The sequence below is a fragment of the Nipponia nippon genome, unplaced genomic scaffold, assembly GCF_047370975.1.
Source record: "Nipponia nippon isolate SJK-2023a ecotype South Korea unplaced genomic scaffold, ASM4737097v1 scaffold_5, whole genome shotgun sequence".
NCBI lineage: Eukaryota > Metazoa > Chordata > Aves > Pelecaniformes > Threskiornithidae > Nipponia > Nipponia nippon.
The window spans coordinates 10,807,111-10,828,462 of NW_028262369.1; the positions used below are offsets into that span (position 1 = coordinate 10,807,111).

At 37.3% G+C, this 21,352-nt stretch overlaps 1 protein-coding gene across 1 annotated transcript in view; it reads right to left on the bottom strand.

The window, feature by feature from the left end:
- Positions 1-21,352, bottom strand: part of BAIAP2L1 (BAR/IMD domain containing adaptor protein 2 like 1) — a 47,542-nt gene that overhangs the window by 2,523 nt on the left and 23,667 nt on the right. Inside the window, exons 4-13 of the mRNA XM_087730330.1 lie at positions 11,291-11,352; positions 11,121-11,192; positions 10,651-10,788; positions 9,124-9,276; positions 8,518-8,685; positions 7,607-7,757; positions 6,194-6,401; positions 5,802-5,879; positions 5,287-5,452; positions 82-122 (exon numbers count right to left, since the gene is read on the bottom strand). Coding sequence (XP_087586456.1) covers positions 82-122; positions 5,287-5,452; positions 5,802-5,879; positions 6,194-6,401; positions 7,607-7,757; positions 8,518-8,685; positions 9,124-9,276; positions 10,651-10,788; positions 11,121-11,192; positions 11,291-11,352 — 1,237 coding nt within the window. The remainder of the gene's footprint in view (positions 1-81; positions 123-5,286; positions 5,453-5,801; positions 5,880-6,193; positions 6,402-7,606; positions 7,758-8,517; positions 8,686-9,123; positions 9,277-10,650; positions 10,789-11,120; positions 11,193-11,290; positions 11,353-21,352) is intronic.

The following is a 21,352-nucleotide window of genomic DNA, read 5'->3' on the forward strand; positions in this document are numbered from 1 at the left end:
CCCCTCATAATCAATAGAATAATATATGCCAATATAAAAATCAACGCAACTACATTAGTGTGAAAGCTTTAAAAAACATACCTTAGAAAAGGTGGTTTTATAATGCCATTCATATCGGGTTTCTGTAAAAGAAAAAGAAGGTATTTACATGGACTTGTAAAAAACAGGCTGCAGGTGATCTCACCATCCTGCTAAGGAAAAGAGACCCTATCACTCAAACAGCCTAAAATATTTAGCCATTTAGAGTAATTATTGTGTAGTTCAGTTGAACTGTGGAAGGGAAAATTATCTCAGAACGTCAAAATTATAAAGTCAGAAAACGGTGTTAGCATTATCTGGTTGTTTTTTGGGGTGTGTGTGTGTGGTGTCCATCCCTCCCTCCCAGGTTTAAGAACAGTGATCACCTGAGGTCGAGCTGGGCATTTTATAGCTTAAAATAGCAAATGAAATGTCACTGCAACAGCCATCATCCAAAAGAAAAAGCACAGAACTACTTGCAGCACAAATACACCATACTGTTTCTGTAGCATAATTTATAAACTGCTGGTTGTCACAGCGAAATGCCAAAACTAGGCTTGGAGCAGATCGTACAGAGCGAACACAGTCAGTGTATCTTCATATAATTGTAAAATCATGAAGCTAAAAAAGACAGCAGCCAGCATAATGACATATTTAAATATTAAAGGCCTGAAGTGAGAGCAGATTTCTGATCAGTATTATGTAGAGTTTTTTATACAACCTACTGTGTTTAGCTACTGTTGATTTACAAAGTACAAGTTCAGGTATCTCCTGTGACTTTTGTGAGTAGCGGTGGCAAGAAAAGCAAGAAAACAGCTGATGGCATGCACATATTTAATATGCGTTGTTCGTATGGGAGTGATACAACAGGAGGAATAGTTTTGCATAGCTATTGCTAATATTTCATGATAATGAAACTGTCACGTCTAAGCGTACAATCTGAAGAGACTTGTTTTTAGAGCTACGGTTTGCACTGTACTTCTGTGATGCGTGTCTTTCTTGTGAAGTTAAGCTAACCCAAAAGATGGCGGTGTCGCTCTGTCACAGTGCTCCTACAGGATGCAGCGTTCCAGGTGTGATAAAATGGAAGCCTGTTGCAAAGTATCACCCTTCGCTAAGCCTGTTGTGCTACATGGAAGTTTTGGCTAACAGTTAATTTCTACTTTTTTTCCCCCTCTAACTTTTAGTAATAATCATACTTAAAAATGATGTATTTCAAGCTGCAAACTAATTGCATTGCTTCTAATAGGTGTCAGATAAAGTTCCAAGTGAAAATTTGAATATACATTCTTGCATGTAGAAGCAGGAATATGCAGTCACCTTTTATGTAGCAGCTTGACTTTTACTAATCGTTCAGTCTATACGACCATTTTGTTTTCAATACTTAAAATTTCACTGCTGAACAAAGGCCTGTGAGCCTTTCCTTTTCAGGTGCACCATCTACTGTGCCAGTAGTTCCTAGCTACCACAGTCACGATACCATGATGCAGGTGAAGAAACCTCTAGTTATTCAGGACCTCCTTCAGCAGGGTTCTTAAGCATGTGCTTCACTTGTGATTCCAATGAAATTGCTTGTGTACATCAGTCATAAATAGAATTGGACCTTAGAATTAGGCCTAATTAGCCCTTAAAACTCATTAGAATTTAATGAATGCCTGAATTACATGCTACTTCTTACTGAACACCAACCCTTATCAAAGCTCCATCAACTACTAAGTCTTTTTTAGTTGATATTGTTCTGCATAGTACTGTCCTACCTAACCCAGCATGAACGATTTAACTTGCAAGAACCATTCCTCATCTTTCCTCCTTGAAATCCTGAGCTATTTTTTCTGTGTATTCTGAAACAAAAATAAGATGCCTTAATGAATTGCGTCCTGCTTCTGCATAAAGGACACTGTAAGCATACTGTTTTACATGTATGTAAATTGTAAATGTATGTATGGAAATTCTGTACAAACCAGCCTGGTATAACGGTGAGCTCATTTCCAAAGCCTTATGGTGGTGTGGGGGCTGGTGACTGGCACGGCAGCGGGAAAGACAAGGAAGCTCTGCAACTTTCCAAAGGAATGAAAGTAAATAGTGACTTTGGAGCAGAACACTTGGGTTCAAGTGCAGCGACTCTCCTCTGCAGTTCTCTTCCTTATTTTGTATGGTAACAGGTAAGAAGAATCATGGGGTCACGGTGAAAAGGTAGCTGCTATGAGTTACAGGGTACCTCAACAAGAGTAGTCATTATTTTATACTCCAAAATTCCTTTTTTTTTTTTTTTTTTATCTTGCTCTCCCTGTGGAAATTTAGAATCTCAGAAAAGATTTATTTGTTTTCCACTCTTAAGAGGCTATTAGCCCATTCTGGCCTCCAAGGAGAATATACTGTTCTAATTACAATTCTGTCCTAGTCTGTCAGCTAAATGATCTGCCATTCCTCTTGGTTTTTCAGTTCGACAAAAAACATTAGTCCTCGAGCCTCACGTTTATTGCTAACCCCCCTGCACTAATGCCACAAAACAAACGAAGCAACCCTTAAGGTGACTCCTCTTGAGAACCGACTGAGGACAGTTAGCCATACTAAAGACAACAGCACAGTACAATGATACTGAGACAATTTAATGGATTCAGGAATTTTAAAGCTCTATAGTAAGTCACCTTTCACTTGTCACAGGGCAAAGAACTCGCTGTACTGCTTGCTGGGCAGCTTCCACAGGCTGATACATCTTTTAACTATTGCGAACATTTGAAGGACGTGATGATCCCCTAGGTCTCAACAGCTAGCCAGGGAGTGACTGAACCAGTGTCTAAATCTGACATTACAGAATCGTTAAAGCTCATTGCTTCTTTATCCAAAAATGAAAACCACAAATGTGTCAAAATGTAGATGCTTGTCTTCATAATCATTTTAGAAGTTCCCAGTTATTTGATTTGAAAGTGACTGAACACTGAAATTTGGATCTTATTTCTTGATATTCATTTCATGCACTGGAAAAGCTTTATTCCTCATAGAAAAACATTGTCCTAGAAACACAACGTCACTGCACAAATTATAGACTTCCTACGCAACAAGGTTCATTACTGATAAATAAAACCACTTACTTGAATGTGGATTCAAATATGCTATATTCAAATATATAGATGCTAATATTAGACTGTTCTGACCAAAAAAAGCTAATCTTTTAATAGGAATATTTAGATAAAAAAAAAAAAAAATCCCAGCCATTACTAGTCTAATCCAAATGGGGTAAGATCTCTAACTGAGAGGAGAGCTTCACAACTCCCTGTGAAGCAGCTTCCATCCTTTTCGTCATGAAAGACTTGGCTCTGCTTCTAGCTCTTCATGCATGTTAAGGATCACAGACTCTCTGTAATGGGAAGCACTAGCCTTTTTTCCCCTCCCTGCCAGAGAAAAAGATACTTTTTTGTTTCAGTTTCTGCATCTGCAAGAGAGATTTTGGCAGTAGTTAGTAGAAGTGTCTCTGTGTTGTATCTATAGCTGCTCTTCTGAAATAGCTGTAGAGTGGCTTTACAAAGCCAAGTACAGCTGGAGGGAACATTTCTGAAAGGCCTGTACAGCCAAACCTCCAGCAGTCTTTCACATTTTTAATATTTGTACAGTTGAGGTGACCCGTTCTTCTTTTAAGACCTAGATTAAAGTCTATGATGTGGTTACAAAAGTGATTTCTTTGAAGACACACTATTTACTCAAGAAAGAAAAGGAATATAATTTCGTTTCTTTTCCTCCCATTTGTTAAAATTCTCTCTTTCTCCATGCTTCCAAAATGTGGAGAAGAGTTTTAAATTCAGATGTTACTGACAGTTGATGTAATTTGTGTCATGCTTGTGTCTTTCCAATGGTAGTTTTTTCTAGAGTTCTAGAGTGACGTATTGGAAATTAGTATATTTTTGTTATTATTAAGCAAATGTTTCTATTTTTACTTATTTAAACACAGTTCATTCTCTTTGCTTGTCAATATAACAAAGACCTGTAACCTCCTCCAATGCCTAATACCTCTAAGTAAAAAATGCTGTAGATATATGCAACATCCCAATAGTAGGCTTAAATGAGACCAAAGAAGCCACCCCTCCTTCTAAGATGACCATTGGTTCCTGATGCCTTCCCATTTTACAGGAGTACCGTTATAAATATTCTGTCATCCTTTGAACTTAATTGGACTCTCTCACCATTAATCAAAATGCAATGCAACAAACTTCCCCTTTCTGCTTTTAAAGTTTTTTTTTTTAGTTAATTTTACTTCCATAAAGTGGACATTTACAAAGGCCACTTCAACTTCTACTGTATGATTCAACAGACTACTTAGAAAGCAAAAACATCTGTGAGAAGGACAACCCAAAATTTGTTTAGATGTTATATTGATAAAATATTTTAGTCATACCGATAAATAATAAAATGTGAATTTTTTTAGCTACTGGCAGCCAAGTATAGGATTCTTGACTTCTGAGAAGTTTGCTGTGGTACCTGCTAATGGAACCTTGCATCTTATTCTAGTACAGTCTCTCAATTTTAGCAGTGACAACTATATTTAATATACATTTATAAAATCACAGAAACTTTTTTGCCATCAAAATGTGATCTCTGCTTCAAGAGGCTTTCTGAAGAAAGTCTCAAGAACATTTATCACCATTAGGTACACATCAGCAAAATATTTATTTAAACAAGCAGCAAGAAAAAAGACTAGTAATTGCTTAATTTGATTAGATTAGTCTTCATTTTGAATCGTTTGAATGCTGACTTAATAGCAGAAATACTAAGCTTTACATAGCATTATCTGTTAATAAAAACGTTTCCACTCAGCTGTGGTTTTGCTGAATATAGACATGTTAGTACATATAGCCCTCAGCAACATCCACAAAACCAATGCTGACTTTCATGGGGTTGCGTAAAGCATCCCTGAGTACAGAGTTTATGCTGTTTTAAATCCCCGTCCCACTATAGCTCTAAAGATGATGGATTTGTACTACTTTCTGTGAGAATTTCATGTTTCACATTTCTTTCCCGAGGTTTGCTATGCAGAGTAAGTCTAGTACTCTCAGTTATATTTCTGAACAATTCTTCTCCCTTCCTATTACTACAGATGGATTGAAATGCCAAAACCCCACGATACTCCTGAAGAGAGCTACATCAAAGGGCTGCTGAAGTCAAGTACAAGTAGCTAAGGTAGAATATTCCAGGGCGTCATTTAAGAGCTCAGCTAAGTACATCAACACAAGTAAGGAGGGCAGTGTATTTGGATTCATGGTATCGATTACTTACCGGACCTGCATTTTCTGGTCTGTCGGTTGGTGTTTTAACAGTCGTACCTTTGGAAGACTCCATTCTTTTATCTGTTTGCAAAGACCCCAGATAGTCTGGCGGTGGGAGGACAACATCACCTTTTTCCACAAGATTTACAGAACTAATACTTCGGATTGGTGCAGGACTGCAAGACAGAACCCAACAAATAACATTTTCAGTTCCCGTAACACATCTCTCTCACTTACCTTTAGCCCCAGGAAAGCACAAAAGCGCATGAGCTGAAAGTTAATGCAGGCGTACAATCCCATTGAAGTCAGCGGGACCCTACATTAAAGTTGGGGTGAAGCTAGTTCTTGGGTCTTTGTGTGACCGTTAAAACATGTTAATGTACTCAAGGCATCATACTACAGACTGTTAGAAAGTATTTACTGTATATGTTACTGAACGACAACAAACATGAGCAGAATGATAACATTTTTAATAAATGTTAGAGCAGATGTGGGCATTTCTGCAAGTCCCACCCCAAACGTTACCTTGGCACTGGGACAAATGCTTTTTCTTCCGCTGGTTCTTCTAATGGTCTAGTGTACGATGACGGAAACCATCCTTTTCTGTAATGGGAAAAGTTTTCTATTTCATATTCTATAAAATCGGAAAGATATTTCAAAAGACAACAGTGGACAAAACGGTAGACTCAATGAACTGAGACTTAACTTTCAAAGACCCGATTTCTGATGATACCAAATTAGTGCACAAAATCTCCGAAACGTAAGTGCAGTGATTTACCTTACAGAAAGACTCCAAGTCCCCAGTCATGACAGCCAGCAAAAAAGGCGGAAAGCCATTTACTAATATCTGCTAACAAAATCTGATGAGCCACCTTTTTCCTTCGTGTTCAAATTGGGTAATATATTGATTATCTTACACTTTAGTTGCGTCATGTTCCCCATAAAGCCAGCCATCCTTTTCTTCAGCTACAAGAAGGGTGATGATATCCCCCTGTGCAAAGCTAAGCAACGTCTTGTTACTTCCAGCAGTATGTGGGAAGATTGTCTTTACTTTTTGCCTTTTCATTATATTTAGTCCCGTGGCAACGGAAGTTGAACGCGATAAACTGGCATCATCTGAATTCTCTGTCAAAAAAAGAAAAACAAAGCAAAAAAAAAAAAAAAAAAGGCAAAATCAGCCACCACTGACAAAATTAAATACAATTAGGAGTCCGACGGGGAAAAAGAGTAGATAAAGGAATATTCAAGTGCAAATCAAATTGTGAGACTTTGTACTGCTCTCGTTGCCACTGAGACACCTCTCAATTATCTGCCAATGTCTCTTAGCACCATGAAGTTCTTAATTAGCATGTGCATTTATATACACCACCACCCCCCCAAAGTTGAACCAACAGACTTAAAAAGTTATGCAAGTTTTAACTTGCTACTTCTTTCCTCTTTTGGGATGAAAAATGCTAAACGTTCACAGCCGTAAAAGACCTTTGAAAATTTTCCATTCTAAAAAAATGTAACTGTGTATAAAGTCCAAGATTTCATTTTCAAATGTGCCTAGCACTCAACTTCAGCTGAACCGATGAGAGTTGCAGATACTTGGCACTTTGCAGACACTAGATGTTCACTAGAGGACAACACAAAGGAGGCCTCAAAATTGTAGGTTATTTGACCAGTACAATATATTGTAAATGCATTTTTAAGGACAAAATGTTGGAATTGCTATTATCACACTGAAGAGTTCTGCATTTCTTATTTTGTGTTCTAGGCTTAGTTCTTTCCCTTCCTTCCCTATAGCAGAGAAAGTAAAAAAAAAAAATTAAAAAAATCAATATACTAGAAACCTAGAAAACAAATCTTAATAGGATTTCACATTTCAGGAAAGAACTACAAGACGGTGCTCATTTTGTCCCATGTGCATTCTTCCTTAACTGCTACGTGCCCTTAAAGGAAACCAAAGCAAGACTGTTAATAGTAGTTTATTTGTGTACACTGAAATAATCACTCAGATGTATCTTGTTGAAAATTATAGAATCTATTTTTCTGATAAGATTGGAAGTCATAAGAACAGTTAAGCTGGGTTAATCAGGGACACAGAAAGTGCTTAAAATAGGATCTACCTATCTTGACCTGCATTTTACTGCAAACAGTTCTTCTCTTCTTATAACACGTATTTCTCCTGTTAGGTAACTTAGATAAATACTTTGTAAAGACCACTTTCTACTCCTCTGTATGTCCTGGAATTCACATCATTGTAGTAGTCAAGAAGTCCTGAGGTAATTTCGAACACTATAGTGTGTCATTTACACTTACATAGTTTGCAACAAAGCGACACTTACCTGCTGAATTATTTAGTTTTTCAGAAGATGTCTTTGGAACCGTTGCAGGATTGTTAAACATATCAACTAGCGGACTAGTGTACGCCCTACCTGTAGGAGCAGGGGGCACCTTTGATGCATTGTCATGATGAGGATAAAAATCATTTCCAATCTAGAGTCACAAAAACAACAGTATCACAATACTGAGGAGTCGGTGACGACTTAGTTGCAACATTAAATTCTGGAAAGCAATGCTTAAATATTCCCAAATGACACATATTTAGACCCGTCAGAAAGCCCTCATGTTCCTGTGAAATTGCTGATAGAATAGTTTGCAAGAGACTTCCATCCCTTGATAAACGTTTGTTAGTGGGAATGCTACGATAGCCTTTTTTTCCCCACAAGCAGCACAGTTACACCTAGATTATCTCCGGATGTTTTTTTTACAAGTTTACTAATATCATTTAGAAATTCAACAACTAATGGTGACACAACATAGAAAGAAGTAGAATTTAGAATTTAACCTGTACTCTAATACGCTAATAAGAATCATGGAGGGAAGAAGGAAGAAGGAAAGAAAATAGAAAATAACATTTTATTACACGTAATTACTATTACTTACAGATAAGAACGTAGAAAGCGGAATGGTTAGAACAGAAGCAGTCTGAGGCCAGGCTCTGCAGGAGAAGTCCTAGGCACCCAACTGAAAACTGAGCCTTGTTTGGATTGTGCTCGTGCCTACTCTACTGTGTATTTTTCCAGTAGCAGAGCTTCAGCTTAATGATTTTGCTTTCATACCCAACCCCAGTATATTCCAACTGAGGTACATCATAGACTTGATCTCAAATGCTTAGGTACAAAAGAAGGTACTAGCAAAGCCACTCTCCTCCCATTTAAGCGAGAGACCCTTTAACCGTCAAAGAACAACATACCGTGGTGTTCCTCTCTATCATTGGTGAAGGCTGTGGAGTTCCCGATATTGGAGTGGAACCAGGTGTCCTTATTTCGTCTATCATCATTCTGACTTTTTCAGGCACTTTGGTGGCATCGCTACAGATTTCCTGCCACCCAGGCAGCTTGGATTTTAGGAAGTCCGCACACTGCATCCAGGTTTAAAAGGTACTTGTCAAAGACACACTTTTTCATAAAATTGCACAGATCTACTTTTTAATTTTCATTATACCAAAAATGATAACACCAGCAAAATGGAAGTCTTTTCAAAGATTTTTGTAAGCAATACCTCTTTGAAACAAATAAAATGTTGTAGAAAGAGACTGTCCTTTTTCAGGGTCAGATACTGGAAATACCTGGTCAGTCCATAATTTTTTTTTGTAATATATGATTTTTAAAAAGTCACAGTAACCCTTTATTGTTGCTACAATACATTTAAGAGAATATTGCATTGTAAACATTTTCTATGAACCCATCACAACACTTGTCTGGCACTACCGTGTTCCTCCGTGCCATTTATGGCAGTCTGATCTCCTGCATGATTAGATTTCAGGAGTTTCATTTCTGTTTACACTCATGCCACTGACCTGAATGTGATAGAAATGCATGTGCTGGGTAAAGCTGCAGTGCTTGTCAACCAGAAAACAGAATCTTCTTTTTTCTTCAAGGAGAGCTTCTCTGCAGCCTTCTGCAATAAATCTCTGAATATCACTCTGTCGAGAGCTCACGGTTTCCAAATACTAAGGAAAAAAGAAAAATGACCTACAGTGTCTGAGTTTTATTTGATACTACATCCAATTACTGAGGCAAACTCCAAAAGCCTTAGAAAAAGTTTTTGGAAAGGTGGGGTGGGGTAGCCTGGCTCTAGTCGCAAATCTTTCTCTTTTCACGCACACACCCAACTTCCCTCATCTCATCAGGTAAACGTACATTCTTACTACAGGGAATCAAGCATCTATTTACGGGGAGCGGGGGGAGCGAAGCAAAACAAGAAACAGTCTTTTAGCCTCTCAATAAAATACTGCAGTAAAAAAGAATATGCCATCAAAGCAGCAACTGTGCTGAGCAATTTTAAGGCCACAGGTGTTCCAATTAGACTAATTACCTTAATCTGCTCCGTAGCAGTTACGTTTACTCTCACAGAACTATGATGAATCTCTACTTCATTTCAGAGAGGGGAAAATGAGTAACTAAAAAGACTAAACTATATTTGTCTGAGGTTATGAGGATTCATGGCTAAACTGTGATTAAATGCTAATCCTTGAATTCTCAGTCCAATACCTTAAAAAAAAGAGTTATGAATGCAGGTTAAAAGATAGATAGTAAGAAATAGGAGCTAGTACTATTTATGTTTACTGTACCGTGTTATAAACAAAGCTTTCTTTGAAAAGAAAATTAAAATAGAAAAATATGGAGGAAAAAACCATATAAGCTAGCACAAAATAAAAGTACTGTGCAGATAAAAATATCAATGGCAAGTATTTTCTGAGATACATGACAACCAGAATATGGCTTACTACCTGAAATAAAGTTTCTCTTCATTGCCTTGCCATTTCTTATTTTGCCTCAAGATGGCAATGCTGTTTTAAGATCAGTAGGAGAGGTAATAATAAGTGATAACAGAAGTTGGCATTTGCCTACTTTGGGAAATTAATTTATAGCAAATTAGTACTGAATTTGCCTAGCATAGCTGACTCCCTGTGTAAACCTCTGCGTAAAGGTGTAGTTACAGAGGTGCTTTAAAAACAAAAAATAAATCAAGTAGCGGTCAAGGGATAAACCTAGAAACTGAAGCAGAAAAGTCTCTGAATATGTACAGCAGAGCAGTCCAGAGCTTAATTTCAACTGGAATACATACTCTAGGAGTGCCTTTAACATAAACCAATGTCGAGGAACCAAAAATGCATCTTCTTTGAAACTGCAGAGTTTAACTGTTGCCAAACAAGTTACAGAGGAGTTATGTCTATTAACTAATAACATTGCATATATAAAAATTGTGGTCAGCTTCAGAAGTCAAGTTTTAAAACAGACTCAGATGTGATCTGTGATAGCTCAACATTTTCTGTTAACCAGTTCGCATACAACGAAAAACAAATAACTGAAGAGACACTGACCTCCATTTCTTTGTGCTCGTATTTCATTACATTTCGTGCTCCTTGGCTTTTCCTTCTGATTTTTTTCAGCTCAGCCTGAGACTTCTCTAAGGAATCTAATTTGCTTCTGTGTTCAGTTTGGTACCTCTTTAAAGTTGCCTGCAATCAAAGCATTTAAAACATCTCATAATGCACTCGGCAGTGTAACTGGGTAAGTGACTGAAAAGCATTACCATAATCTGTGAGATCTCACTAATACCCATCAAATGAGTTAGGCAATTGCCTTTCTCAATTTTAGTTTAAAAATACTATTAAGTCATGCACTGGTTCCCTTTTAACTGAAAATATGTATGATAATTTTTGCCATGTTTACGTATCTACAGCTCACTTCTAACATATGGATTAATTAACTGTTCAGGAACGATTTCTGAAACATTCTTTGACTAGCAACACATAAATAAAATATGATTCTTAGAATTGGATGTACTTACATTCATATACTTTACATCCAGGTCTGTTTTCTTCTCCAGTTCAGATATAATTTCTTTATGAAATGTTTTGAACTTTAAAAGCAAATGAATGAAGGGTTATTAAAAATTGGCAAGAGTAATTTATACTTTCAAAAGGAAAATAAATTAAAACAAGAAATTGTTTAACTTACACTCTCCTCTAGACTGTCATTAAGTTTCTTGTGTGTTCTTGAAATTTCTATGAGAACTTGGCCTGTTGATAAACGTACAACCATATTAGTTTCTTTCATAGAGTTCTGAAGTTAGTTAACAAAGAGCAGTAACAAAATATATTTAACTAATATATTTATTAACTGGAATATATTTAAGAGGGATAGGAAATTTCTTGCTGTTGCTCATCAAACCGTTTAAGTAACTAACTGGATCTGGCCACAGACAAACCAAGAAGCTCGTAAGTGACAGAAGAATAATCAATCATGCATTGTTATGCAAAAGGGACATGGAGTGCCAGACAAAATAAATACTTCCTTCTCTCCAAAATAGCTCATATTGATTTAGTAACTGCCTCTTTTCTTGCCAAGTCAGCGAACAGCACACAAGAACTGGAGCTAGCTGTTGCTATCCAGATAGCTGCTATCCATTTTTCAGTCTGAAAAGTAAACTTTAATGTTTATTAATTAACTGCACCTTCAGAATTAACAAAGTAACCTTTCACATTCATTCACAGCACACCTGCTAAACCAGATCTGATACATATACTGATTAATTTCCCATGCTGTTTTATCAGCGATTACAGCCTGACTGCACGGCATTAACTAACAGCCACGCAGCAGCAGATTTCTCAGCATCCTCTCCACAGATTCTAAATGTGCCCATTGTGCTCTGCTCTCGTCCAGCACAAAGTTACACAGCTTACTCTTAACTGTGAGCAGTTAAAAGCTGGACTGTTTCACTTAGTTTTAGGAGGGTATAGAGGAAAAACACCTCAATCCTTTGGGTGTGGTTCTGTGCGCAAACCAATGTAAACTGTGCCTGGTGCGGTCCTGCCCTGTATGCAGACAGCCACATCATCCTGCTCTGGATACAGACGGCCACATCATCCCCGCTCCCTTCTTTGCGCTGGCACTGACACGCTGCGTGTGTGCCAGTCTTGTCTGGGAGATTGCAACATACTGCTGAGAAGAGTAGTTGGAAATGTCCTGAAGTGCCCAGTTTGACTTCACCCACAGTAGACCCGTAGACGGTTACCAGGGCTCAACCAGGAGCCTTTTCAAAGAACTGAAAGTGCCAGGGCCACGATCAGATTCCCAAACTGTGTCACATCCGAAAGTCTTTGACTGGAGATGTGTTTTACTGTCGCTCCATTTCCGTGGCAAGAACGGCAGGTTCGGTTCCCCTGCTGGTCCCCTGGCATGCCTCCTCCAGTGATCTGTCTATTCCTCAGTCAACCTTGCGGTTATCCCCCTGGGAAGTATTTGCCATACAGGTGCTTGCAGTATTACACCTGCAGTAGCACTGTCCTAATGTACAGGCAGGCCTTACAAAGCTACACACAGTTCTGTAATTCTGATTACATACCACTGGCAGTCACTGCATGGGACTGCTGTCTCTCCCCTCCTATTTGTTATCTTAGGCAATTGCCAGTTTCCTTTTTTCAAAGGAGAAAAAAAAAAAAAAAAAAGGATGCATTAACTGTTCAACACGCTGCCTTACAAATCTTGTTTTCTACCATCCATATTCTTTGAGAACCCCTCCGGAGTTAGTCAGCAAAGGCTTATCATCCTATAATGCTTCAGATCCTTCAGGCGCACACAAAAGCTCCCAAAAGGTGGAAGTAATGAAAAAGTTTGGCTACATACATTGAATGACAGAACTATTCATGAGGTCCTTCTCATCATCTCCAGCCATCAAAACCTGTCTCGCCATAGTGCACGGTAGTGATTTGGTATCCGTCCCATATAACACAGATGCATTCCCATAGTGCCTGCGTATGTATTATCACCTTTCTCCCTTCTTATCTGTCATTCTCAAGTTATGACATCTCAAAATTTTAGTTTCTTTGAAATGAGAACCATATCTCCTGTCCTGTGACGCAATATGACACAGCAGATCTTTAAATAAATAATGTAAAATGTGGGTCTGCATTACTGTTTATGGGGAAACAGGAGGCGGTTCAGGAAGAACAACACGCGTCTCTCCTGACTTTTCAGGAATCCCTCTTCACGCCCCAATCCCCACCTCTACCTCTCTTTGCACAACAGACTACAGGAGACTGGGAAGAAGGAATCGGAATACAATGAGAACAGTCAACCCCTTGATTAGCAAGAAAAAGGAGTTCGCACTCAGGATGGTAGATGGGAGAGACAGAGGGGTGCTGTATTTTTTTTTTATATATATATTTTTTCTTTTTCCCCCCGAGTCCTTCTGTACAGCCTACAGAGTGCTATGCTTTTTTTGTTTGCATTTAAAGTTGCTGGTGACTACAAAAATATAAATACTATGAGAAGTGAGAGGTGCTATAGTAATTAGTTGCTCATATGCAATAGAAAAGTAAATACAATGTAGTGACATAAACACTTGAAGTAAGGGACATGAGTAAACCACCTTGTTATTTTAAGATTCCCGTTTCACTGAACTCAACTGAAAAGATACATTTTGGACTGTAACGGGCTTTTAAAATTAGAAGAATTTCGTAAACACTTATCTGCAACTTAAAAAGGAAAATAAGTGTTAAAAGAAATCAAGAAAAAAAATCAAGAAATGCAAATAAAATTACAAAGTTTCTTTGGTTTTAAATATGCAGACTAGAGAGCTATTTGGGAAGTCAGAGAAATTCAGGGTGAGTGTTGAAATGGCCCTCAAAATAATTGCCCTTACAGATTTTTGTTCTTTTTAAATTGAACTTATTCTCCCTCTTTGTAAAAAGTACGTTCTGAGAATCTGCTGCCAAAGCAGCACACTTAGCTAATACTTGGCAACGCTAACGCGGCCAACCCTAGCGTTCCAAGTACTGACGGACATCCAACAACGTCGGGTATTGACTCGGCTCTCGCATCGCTCTTTCACACTCCCTTCCTCTGGCCTGCCCTGCCACCACAGTGTAAACGCTCAATAAAACAACCCATTCACCTGGTGCGTCAAGAATGGAAAACCTGACGCTCCGAGGTTGTTATTTTTGTCTCACACAGCACTTGAACTGACTGCAGCCTTCACGTCTTTCGGCTTTGAATGCTTAGTTAGAAACAGGTTTTTTTCATCTTTATTACAAAGAATACTGCCAAAACATGTCCTGAAATGAAGAGAACTTTAAAAACTACACTTCCTTCTAAATGGTATGTGCTGAATTATTTTAGGAGTTTATTTTATTTGTACCCATCAGTGACTGTATCTCTAATTGCATTTTCTTTTTCTCTCCACTGAAGACTCCCTGTATGCCATGCATCAGGCAAAAGCCATTTTATGCTGGAATCTCCTTACTGCCACTGGTAATCCACAGGCACTGTATGTACTGGCTCACCCATTTAATTTCCTCTTTCATGTTTTGAATCAACATTTTGAAAAGAACCCATAGTAAGCACACGCTGACCTATCAAGATTTAAATTATAGTTTAAATTATAAGTCAGATTATGCACTTTGACTAAATAGAGAACATTTTTACAGCGAACACATACCATGTTTTTTTATTGCCATTTTAAGATAATGGGTTAGCCACATTTTGATGGCCCTCCCAAAAAAGATTTATACAAGGAGACAAGTTTTTGTAGAAGACTAATTCAGGAAAGGCAAAACAACCCCTAGCCTACATGTAACAGTGTCCAAGTGGAATGGAAATTGAACAACTTCAATATAATATTTTGATTATAATTACAATGGGGAATTACAGAATAGCTCTAATAAAGACAATGGGTTACTCTGGATTAATACCAGCATAACCTAGGGCCAGACTCTAGCGCTCAGTAATTATTTGTGCTGTAAAAAGGTACAGAAAACTACTTAAGGTGAAGACAAACATGTATTTCTCACGCCAACTAAAAATATTTTGCTATGTATTAAAGCTGCTCATGATCAGGTTTTATATATGAGAGCTCGTAATACACAATAACCAAACACTAACCTTGTCATCATTTATTGGCAAACCCCAAACCTATCGGACATAACGACACGACCAGAGTGCATGATAACAGACCACTTCAGTCCAATTTGTGGCAGACATACTGTAAACTTGAACCACTTTTAGGCATCATATTATGCAATGAATTAATAAACCAAAACCACCAGTCTTGATGATAAATGCACCTACTAAAATACTTGCCTTTCAAAGATACTTTTTTGTGCTTTCCATTCCTCCGCACCCTGAACGTGAAATCTTTGTGACTAAAAGAGCAGAGGTACATTAAATATTCCCACATTGTTTTATAAAACAAAATGTAGTTGTAAGTGTTTATAGATGTTCTGTTATTTTGCTATTACCTTATAAGTGCACTACAGGGAAGAGAAGAAACACGCTCTTTCAGATAGGGATTTTTAGGGAAACGTCTCAAATACCTTAAAGAACTTAAAAAAACCCCAAACTTTTCTCATGTATGGTTCTTGAAACCATGCTGCGTAGTACAGCTATAAACTGGAATATGACCATGAACAGTAATGCCAAGTTCCATGGTAAATTTATTTTAGTTTCAAATAGGTTCAATGCACAGGTAGAAAGATCTTTTAAGCTGAAACTTCAGGAATTTGTGGAATATTTTTAGGCTTAACCAAGGCTGTTGGTTGTATCTGTATTTTCTATTGAGAAAATAAGACAGACTAGAATTTCATTAATGCTGTTGGTTTTGTTACCCCCCCCCAAAAAAAAAAATCACTAAATCAAAATGTGTAACAATTATTTCCGCATACACAGCATCTCATGAGCAAGAAGACACCCTTAAAGGACTGTCTTCACAGTAGATGAAAAACAAGGAAAGCAATTGCTAACAGAAATACTCATTGTAAGGCCAGAATACAGAACTTCTGCAGCAGTTACACTTCAATCTCACTGTTTGCACTGGGTAATTGTACTGGTTATTTATCTTTTTAGCTTATGTTGACTGTTCTTACAAGTAGAAGACTAGAAGAATTAGTTCAAGTTAGAAACAAAAATGGAGCTCCATCAAAAGAGTTCTGTCATAGAAACACATATTAACAGCTACCAACAAAATCACTTAAACTTTTAAAATACTAAATAGCTATATTAGAATCAATAAAAGTATTAATTGCATCACCTTACTTGAAATATACTTCAATTTTGTTTTATTTAGAGGAGGTTGCTCTTCAAAAATTTCAAGTCTCTTAACAGAGAGGCTTTCTTAGATGCCTGGGAATGGACAAAGTCCTTAATTATATCACTCATTTATCTCCTGTTGTCCTACTTTGCATTCAGGGCAGGCCTAGTAACTTCATGTCCTAGAGATGAAACTACATAATTATTTACATTAAACAAGAGAATGAAAGGCTGAGTCAAAGCTGCACATGGAGACAATATAGTTCAAGTTGATTATTAGATGCCACTTCTGTCAAGATGCTATCTTTCTTCCAAGTTACTCTTTGCCCAGAAGAAAGGCATTTATGACAAGGGAGAGTTAGAAACAAAGTCCTTTGAAGCCAGTAGCCCCTGAAAGGTAGTAAAATAGAAAATTTCAAAGGAATACAGTATAACAAATAAATATGACTGAACAAAACATCTGTTAAGCCTCATATGTGTTAAATTTATCAATCTGTCATAGAAAGGATTTATTGCAGAAGGATTTAATTGTGCAACAGATGCTTTAAAGAAGGCAAAAAGCCTTAATGGAATTTAATGCGAAAGAACAAAACCAAAGAAGGACAAAGTAATGTAAAACTTTGAGATCTAACAGTACTTTGCTTCTGGTACACTTTGTCCAGAACGCTTTAAAAAAACCCCCGCAATCTGTAGAATTAATACTAATATGCACATAAATCTATAGGACTAGGTCAAGTCTGCCTTTCCTTACTGCATGAACGAACATGAAATAGGAAGCAAGGAGTAAATCTCCCTCTCGTTCATTTTATAAAATGGCATTGACACATGACCATTCAATGCCATTTTATGAAGGTGACTGCAGAAGGTGAAGGGGAAGAATTTAAAAAAAAAAAGGGGGGGGGAAATAAAACCTACAATGGAGAAAAGGGGAAGAGATTTCAGAGTATAACAAAGTATTTTAAGTCCACTGTACATGCTGGATGTAGTGCCCTGAAGCAGCACCTCCAAATAGATAGTGTTGTTTTGCTAAAACAGCAAATAAATAAATAAAATCTGTAAATGAAACAAAAATGGAAGCAAAGAGAACTTCACATTCTAAATGGCATTCTCCGATCAATTTTTATTTTAAAATATGCGGAGTTCTCACTAAGGCTGTGAGCAACAGATATGTTTCTGTGATATAACAAGCAAATAAGTTAGTTAATTTAAAACAGATTAAACACAGTTGAAGGAAATGAAAAAAACCTCCACGACACAATGGCTGAAACCTGTGTGTTCATGTACTAGTCCAGTAAAATGAAGTCCAAAAGTGATACTGATGATGAACCATGAGGAATGAAGCTGAACATTATGATACTATTAGACATGTAAAAATAAAATTTAAAGTACTATACAGTTAAAGATATATAAATATAAAAATATAGTCCTGTTAACAGCATGTGTTGTCAAAGTTGTTTACATTAGGCTCCCACACAAAATAAACTGCAGCAATTATTCACTTAACATACAAATAGTCTCATGCTTTCAGCTCCCCTGTAACTATGCAAGCATTTTATATGAAGTAGCTTTCAAAGCATCATTTCTCATCTAAAGTTAGCTTACAGTATTTCAAGTAATTATCTGAAACTGATTTAATGCTCAGAGTTAAGAAGTTTCAATTTCTCCGTAGCTCAGTTTTATCACTATTTTTTCACAAGTTCCATTACTTCTAAATATGTTAAATTTTTTTAGATATTTTACAGTCTCATTGGTACAGAAGAAAGAGAGTCTTCCAAAGTTCTTAAGACCCTGGAAGAGGCCTAAGTTTTAAGTATCTTGCCTCCATGTCCAGACGAAAGCAGCAAGCAACAGGATTGTACAAGTCACTGTTGCTAATTTTGCGAGCTGGGCACCTATGGCGTTAGGTGGTGATGAACTCATAGTGCTCTACTTTCTCCTTCTCATAGAGCTTCACTGCCTGTGTTTCTCCTATGGCTTCCTAGTGAAAAAATATATTCTAGCTCATGCACAGAGTTTTCATGTACCTTTGACCACAGTCAAAACTTCACCTGCTTGAAGTTAAAAATCAAGTGGGGGGGTACAGGGAATGTAAAAAAAAAAAAAATTCCTATGGCCTCTGTTTTTATCCAGTCAAATAATTTCTTTCCAGCTACATCACAGCCAACGTACTTTAACAGGAGTCCACAGCTCTTTTAATCAGCAGAGACTACTTTCTAGGTACAACATACTTTCTTCTACTGGAAGAAAAGGACCTCTTACCATTTTACTGTTACAGCAAATGCTGTACACTAAGTTTATGCTTCCCGAAATATTTGCTTTATTTTGATATGTACATATTTGTGTGTACATATATAGCATATACATACAAATACCTATCTATATCTCACTGACAGCCTGTTCCCTCTGCACCAGAGCCAAACAGCAGCAGGGGAAAAACACAAAATAAAGGCGGCTAGAGGCAGGCTGCCACTGCTGTTTTCTCTTGGTCATCCTCTCTCCTAGGAAGCTTCCTGGACCCAGCCAGGAGCATACAGCTGATTGCATAAATTGCACTGGTGGTGACAGCTCAGCCGTGGCCACCATCTTCTCAAGGACCTCCGTCTTCTAGTCACAGGCTTATCGTGTTGGGGAACTGGCTGGAAAAATGTATTCAGGACCAGTTATAAGATGATGGCTGGGATTTTACCCAAAATGAATTTATATCTCTAAAGGGAAAAAAAAAAAAAGCCTAACGACCAATTCTCAGTAGCTTAGCTGTATATTATTTGGAATAAAATTTGCTAGAACACATACTTGACAATACTCTCTTTACAGCTTCCCCTGTCGTTAGATTACATGTTGCTCTCAGCGTGAGGAATACAATCAAAGAATCCTGCTATTCAACAATCCTTCTCCCATTTCATAATTAGACAGTGAAGGGATAGAGCACAGTTCACTTCTACTGTAGTAGCCTAGCGCCTCTTATTTATGATACCATTTTATTTTGTAGTTCAGGATGAAAATTATGTAGTAATCTTTTCCTTGTCCTAAAACTTTGTTGATGATCATGTGAAAGAAAATAGTGTAAGACTGCATAATGAAGTACTTGCCCAATACGTAAGACAGAATTAAAATTACTTGAATTAAAATTATGATTTTTCTTTAAAACTTCAGAATATTTAAGTATTAAAAGATACAAAGAACTCCTCAGCTCTTTCTACCTCAGAAAGTCTCTGACTGTTTGTAAGAAAAGCCATATTCAGTTAAACCCAAGGATCAGCTTGCCTTTTAAATATACTTTACTTAGACTAAAATTAATGCCAAATTCTTTCAGCTTGATACAAGTGATTTTAAAAAGTACTACAAAGTTCATACCATGCATTACATGATATAAAGTGGGCAATGAACTGTTCATAAATTAGCTATTCCCACATAAGACTTTACAAGAGTGAATACTTAGAGATTATCAAGACCATTACAACTTCCAGTTACTCTGGGTTTGTTCTTGGTGTGATGCTCCTATTTTACAATTCTAAACAGAACAAAAATATTAGCTTACATTATATTCTAAGGAGGAACGTGACTTTATTATTCAGTCTGCTAGCTTAACTCCCCTTTCTCTCCCAAACTGTTTTAATCTCTTCGTCAAAAAAATTCAGAGATCAGGATTTTTTAAACCTACTATATCATTGAACAGATGTTAATTAACATGAAATATTCATCTTGTTTCAGATGATTGGTAAGCATAGTAACTAAATTTTAATGTTAAAAAAGGAAAGGAAAAGCATATGCCACATAAATAATGCATGAAAAATGGCAAACTTGTTTTTCCACCTGTTACTCCACTACCAATATATATGAAGACTGCTGCAGGCATTATTTTTTTACCCAAACATACAAACCCACATATATTAAGGTATGTTTGTCAGAAACTGATCTTTCCTAGGGCCTTGACAGCCTTACATACAATAGCTTTTCATACTTGAGCTGCAATAGTGTTAAACAAGTGACTTGTAATCCTTACACAAGTCAGGTGCAAAGAAAGTAAGTTACAATACAACCACAAGCCTGAACTTGCCTGTGTGAAGCCCTGCTGGTTTTAGGCAGATTAGCTAGGGGAAAAAAAAAAAAAAAAAAAAAAAAAAAAAAAATCACACAACAGAGCTCATCCCTGTTTTTCAGTAGGACTGGAACAAATCATGCTAGACAGCAAAAACTGAAATTCTTTATGGGCTTCCAGTAATAGAGAGGATAAATATTTAAGTTATCATTCTAAATGTTACATGATCGTCAATAAAATGCAAGAAATCACTGCAATTTTTATTACAGCACTTGGAACTGCCATAGAGCTTCCCAGTCTTAGCAGCATTGAAAAAAAAAAAAAAAATCCACACCCAATCTGTGCCAAAAGTTTTGATGAAAATCTTTTTCTCAGAAGTCCAAGGCAACTGATTCCCCCTGCCTTTAGGACCATTAATGACATCTACACTGGATATTGGATTTTTTTTTGTTTAGAAATAATTCATAAGTGAGAGCTGACTATACATACAAAATATAGTTAGACCTTCGGTTAAAGGATTTACAAGCTAATTACATATACGATGTCATTTTCTTCACAATGTTGTCATTTACTTTCCATTTTCCATCTATTTCTCTCACTGAGAGGACAACTAAGTATAGTGTCTTACACAGGCTCTCAGGCTTATTTCTTTGCCAACAGACATACCTGGGGGTGGCGGTGAACAAAACTATGATTGCTAAGCATCAGCTGAGAGAGAGCGGCCTCCTGCCCGCGGTACGAGCCCCAGCGCCTTGTGATCGTACTGTGCCTGGGGAAGTTCAAAGAGCTGCCCGGGAACACACGCCAGCCGTGCGCGCAGAATGCCAGTTCTCACGCTTCTGAATTACTCTTTTCTAGACAGACACTAGCCACAATCTAGAAAACATTGCATGTACACACAGGTGAAGTTCAGGGCATCCTTTCCAGGGTTTCCACTGCAAGATGAAAGATGTCTT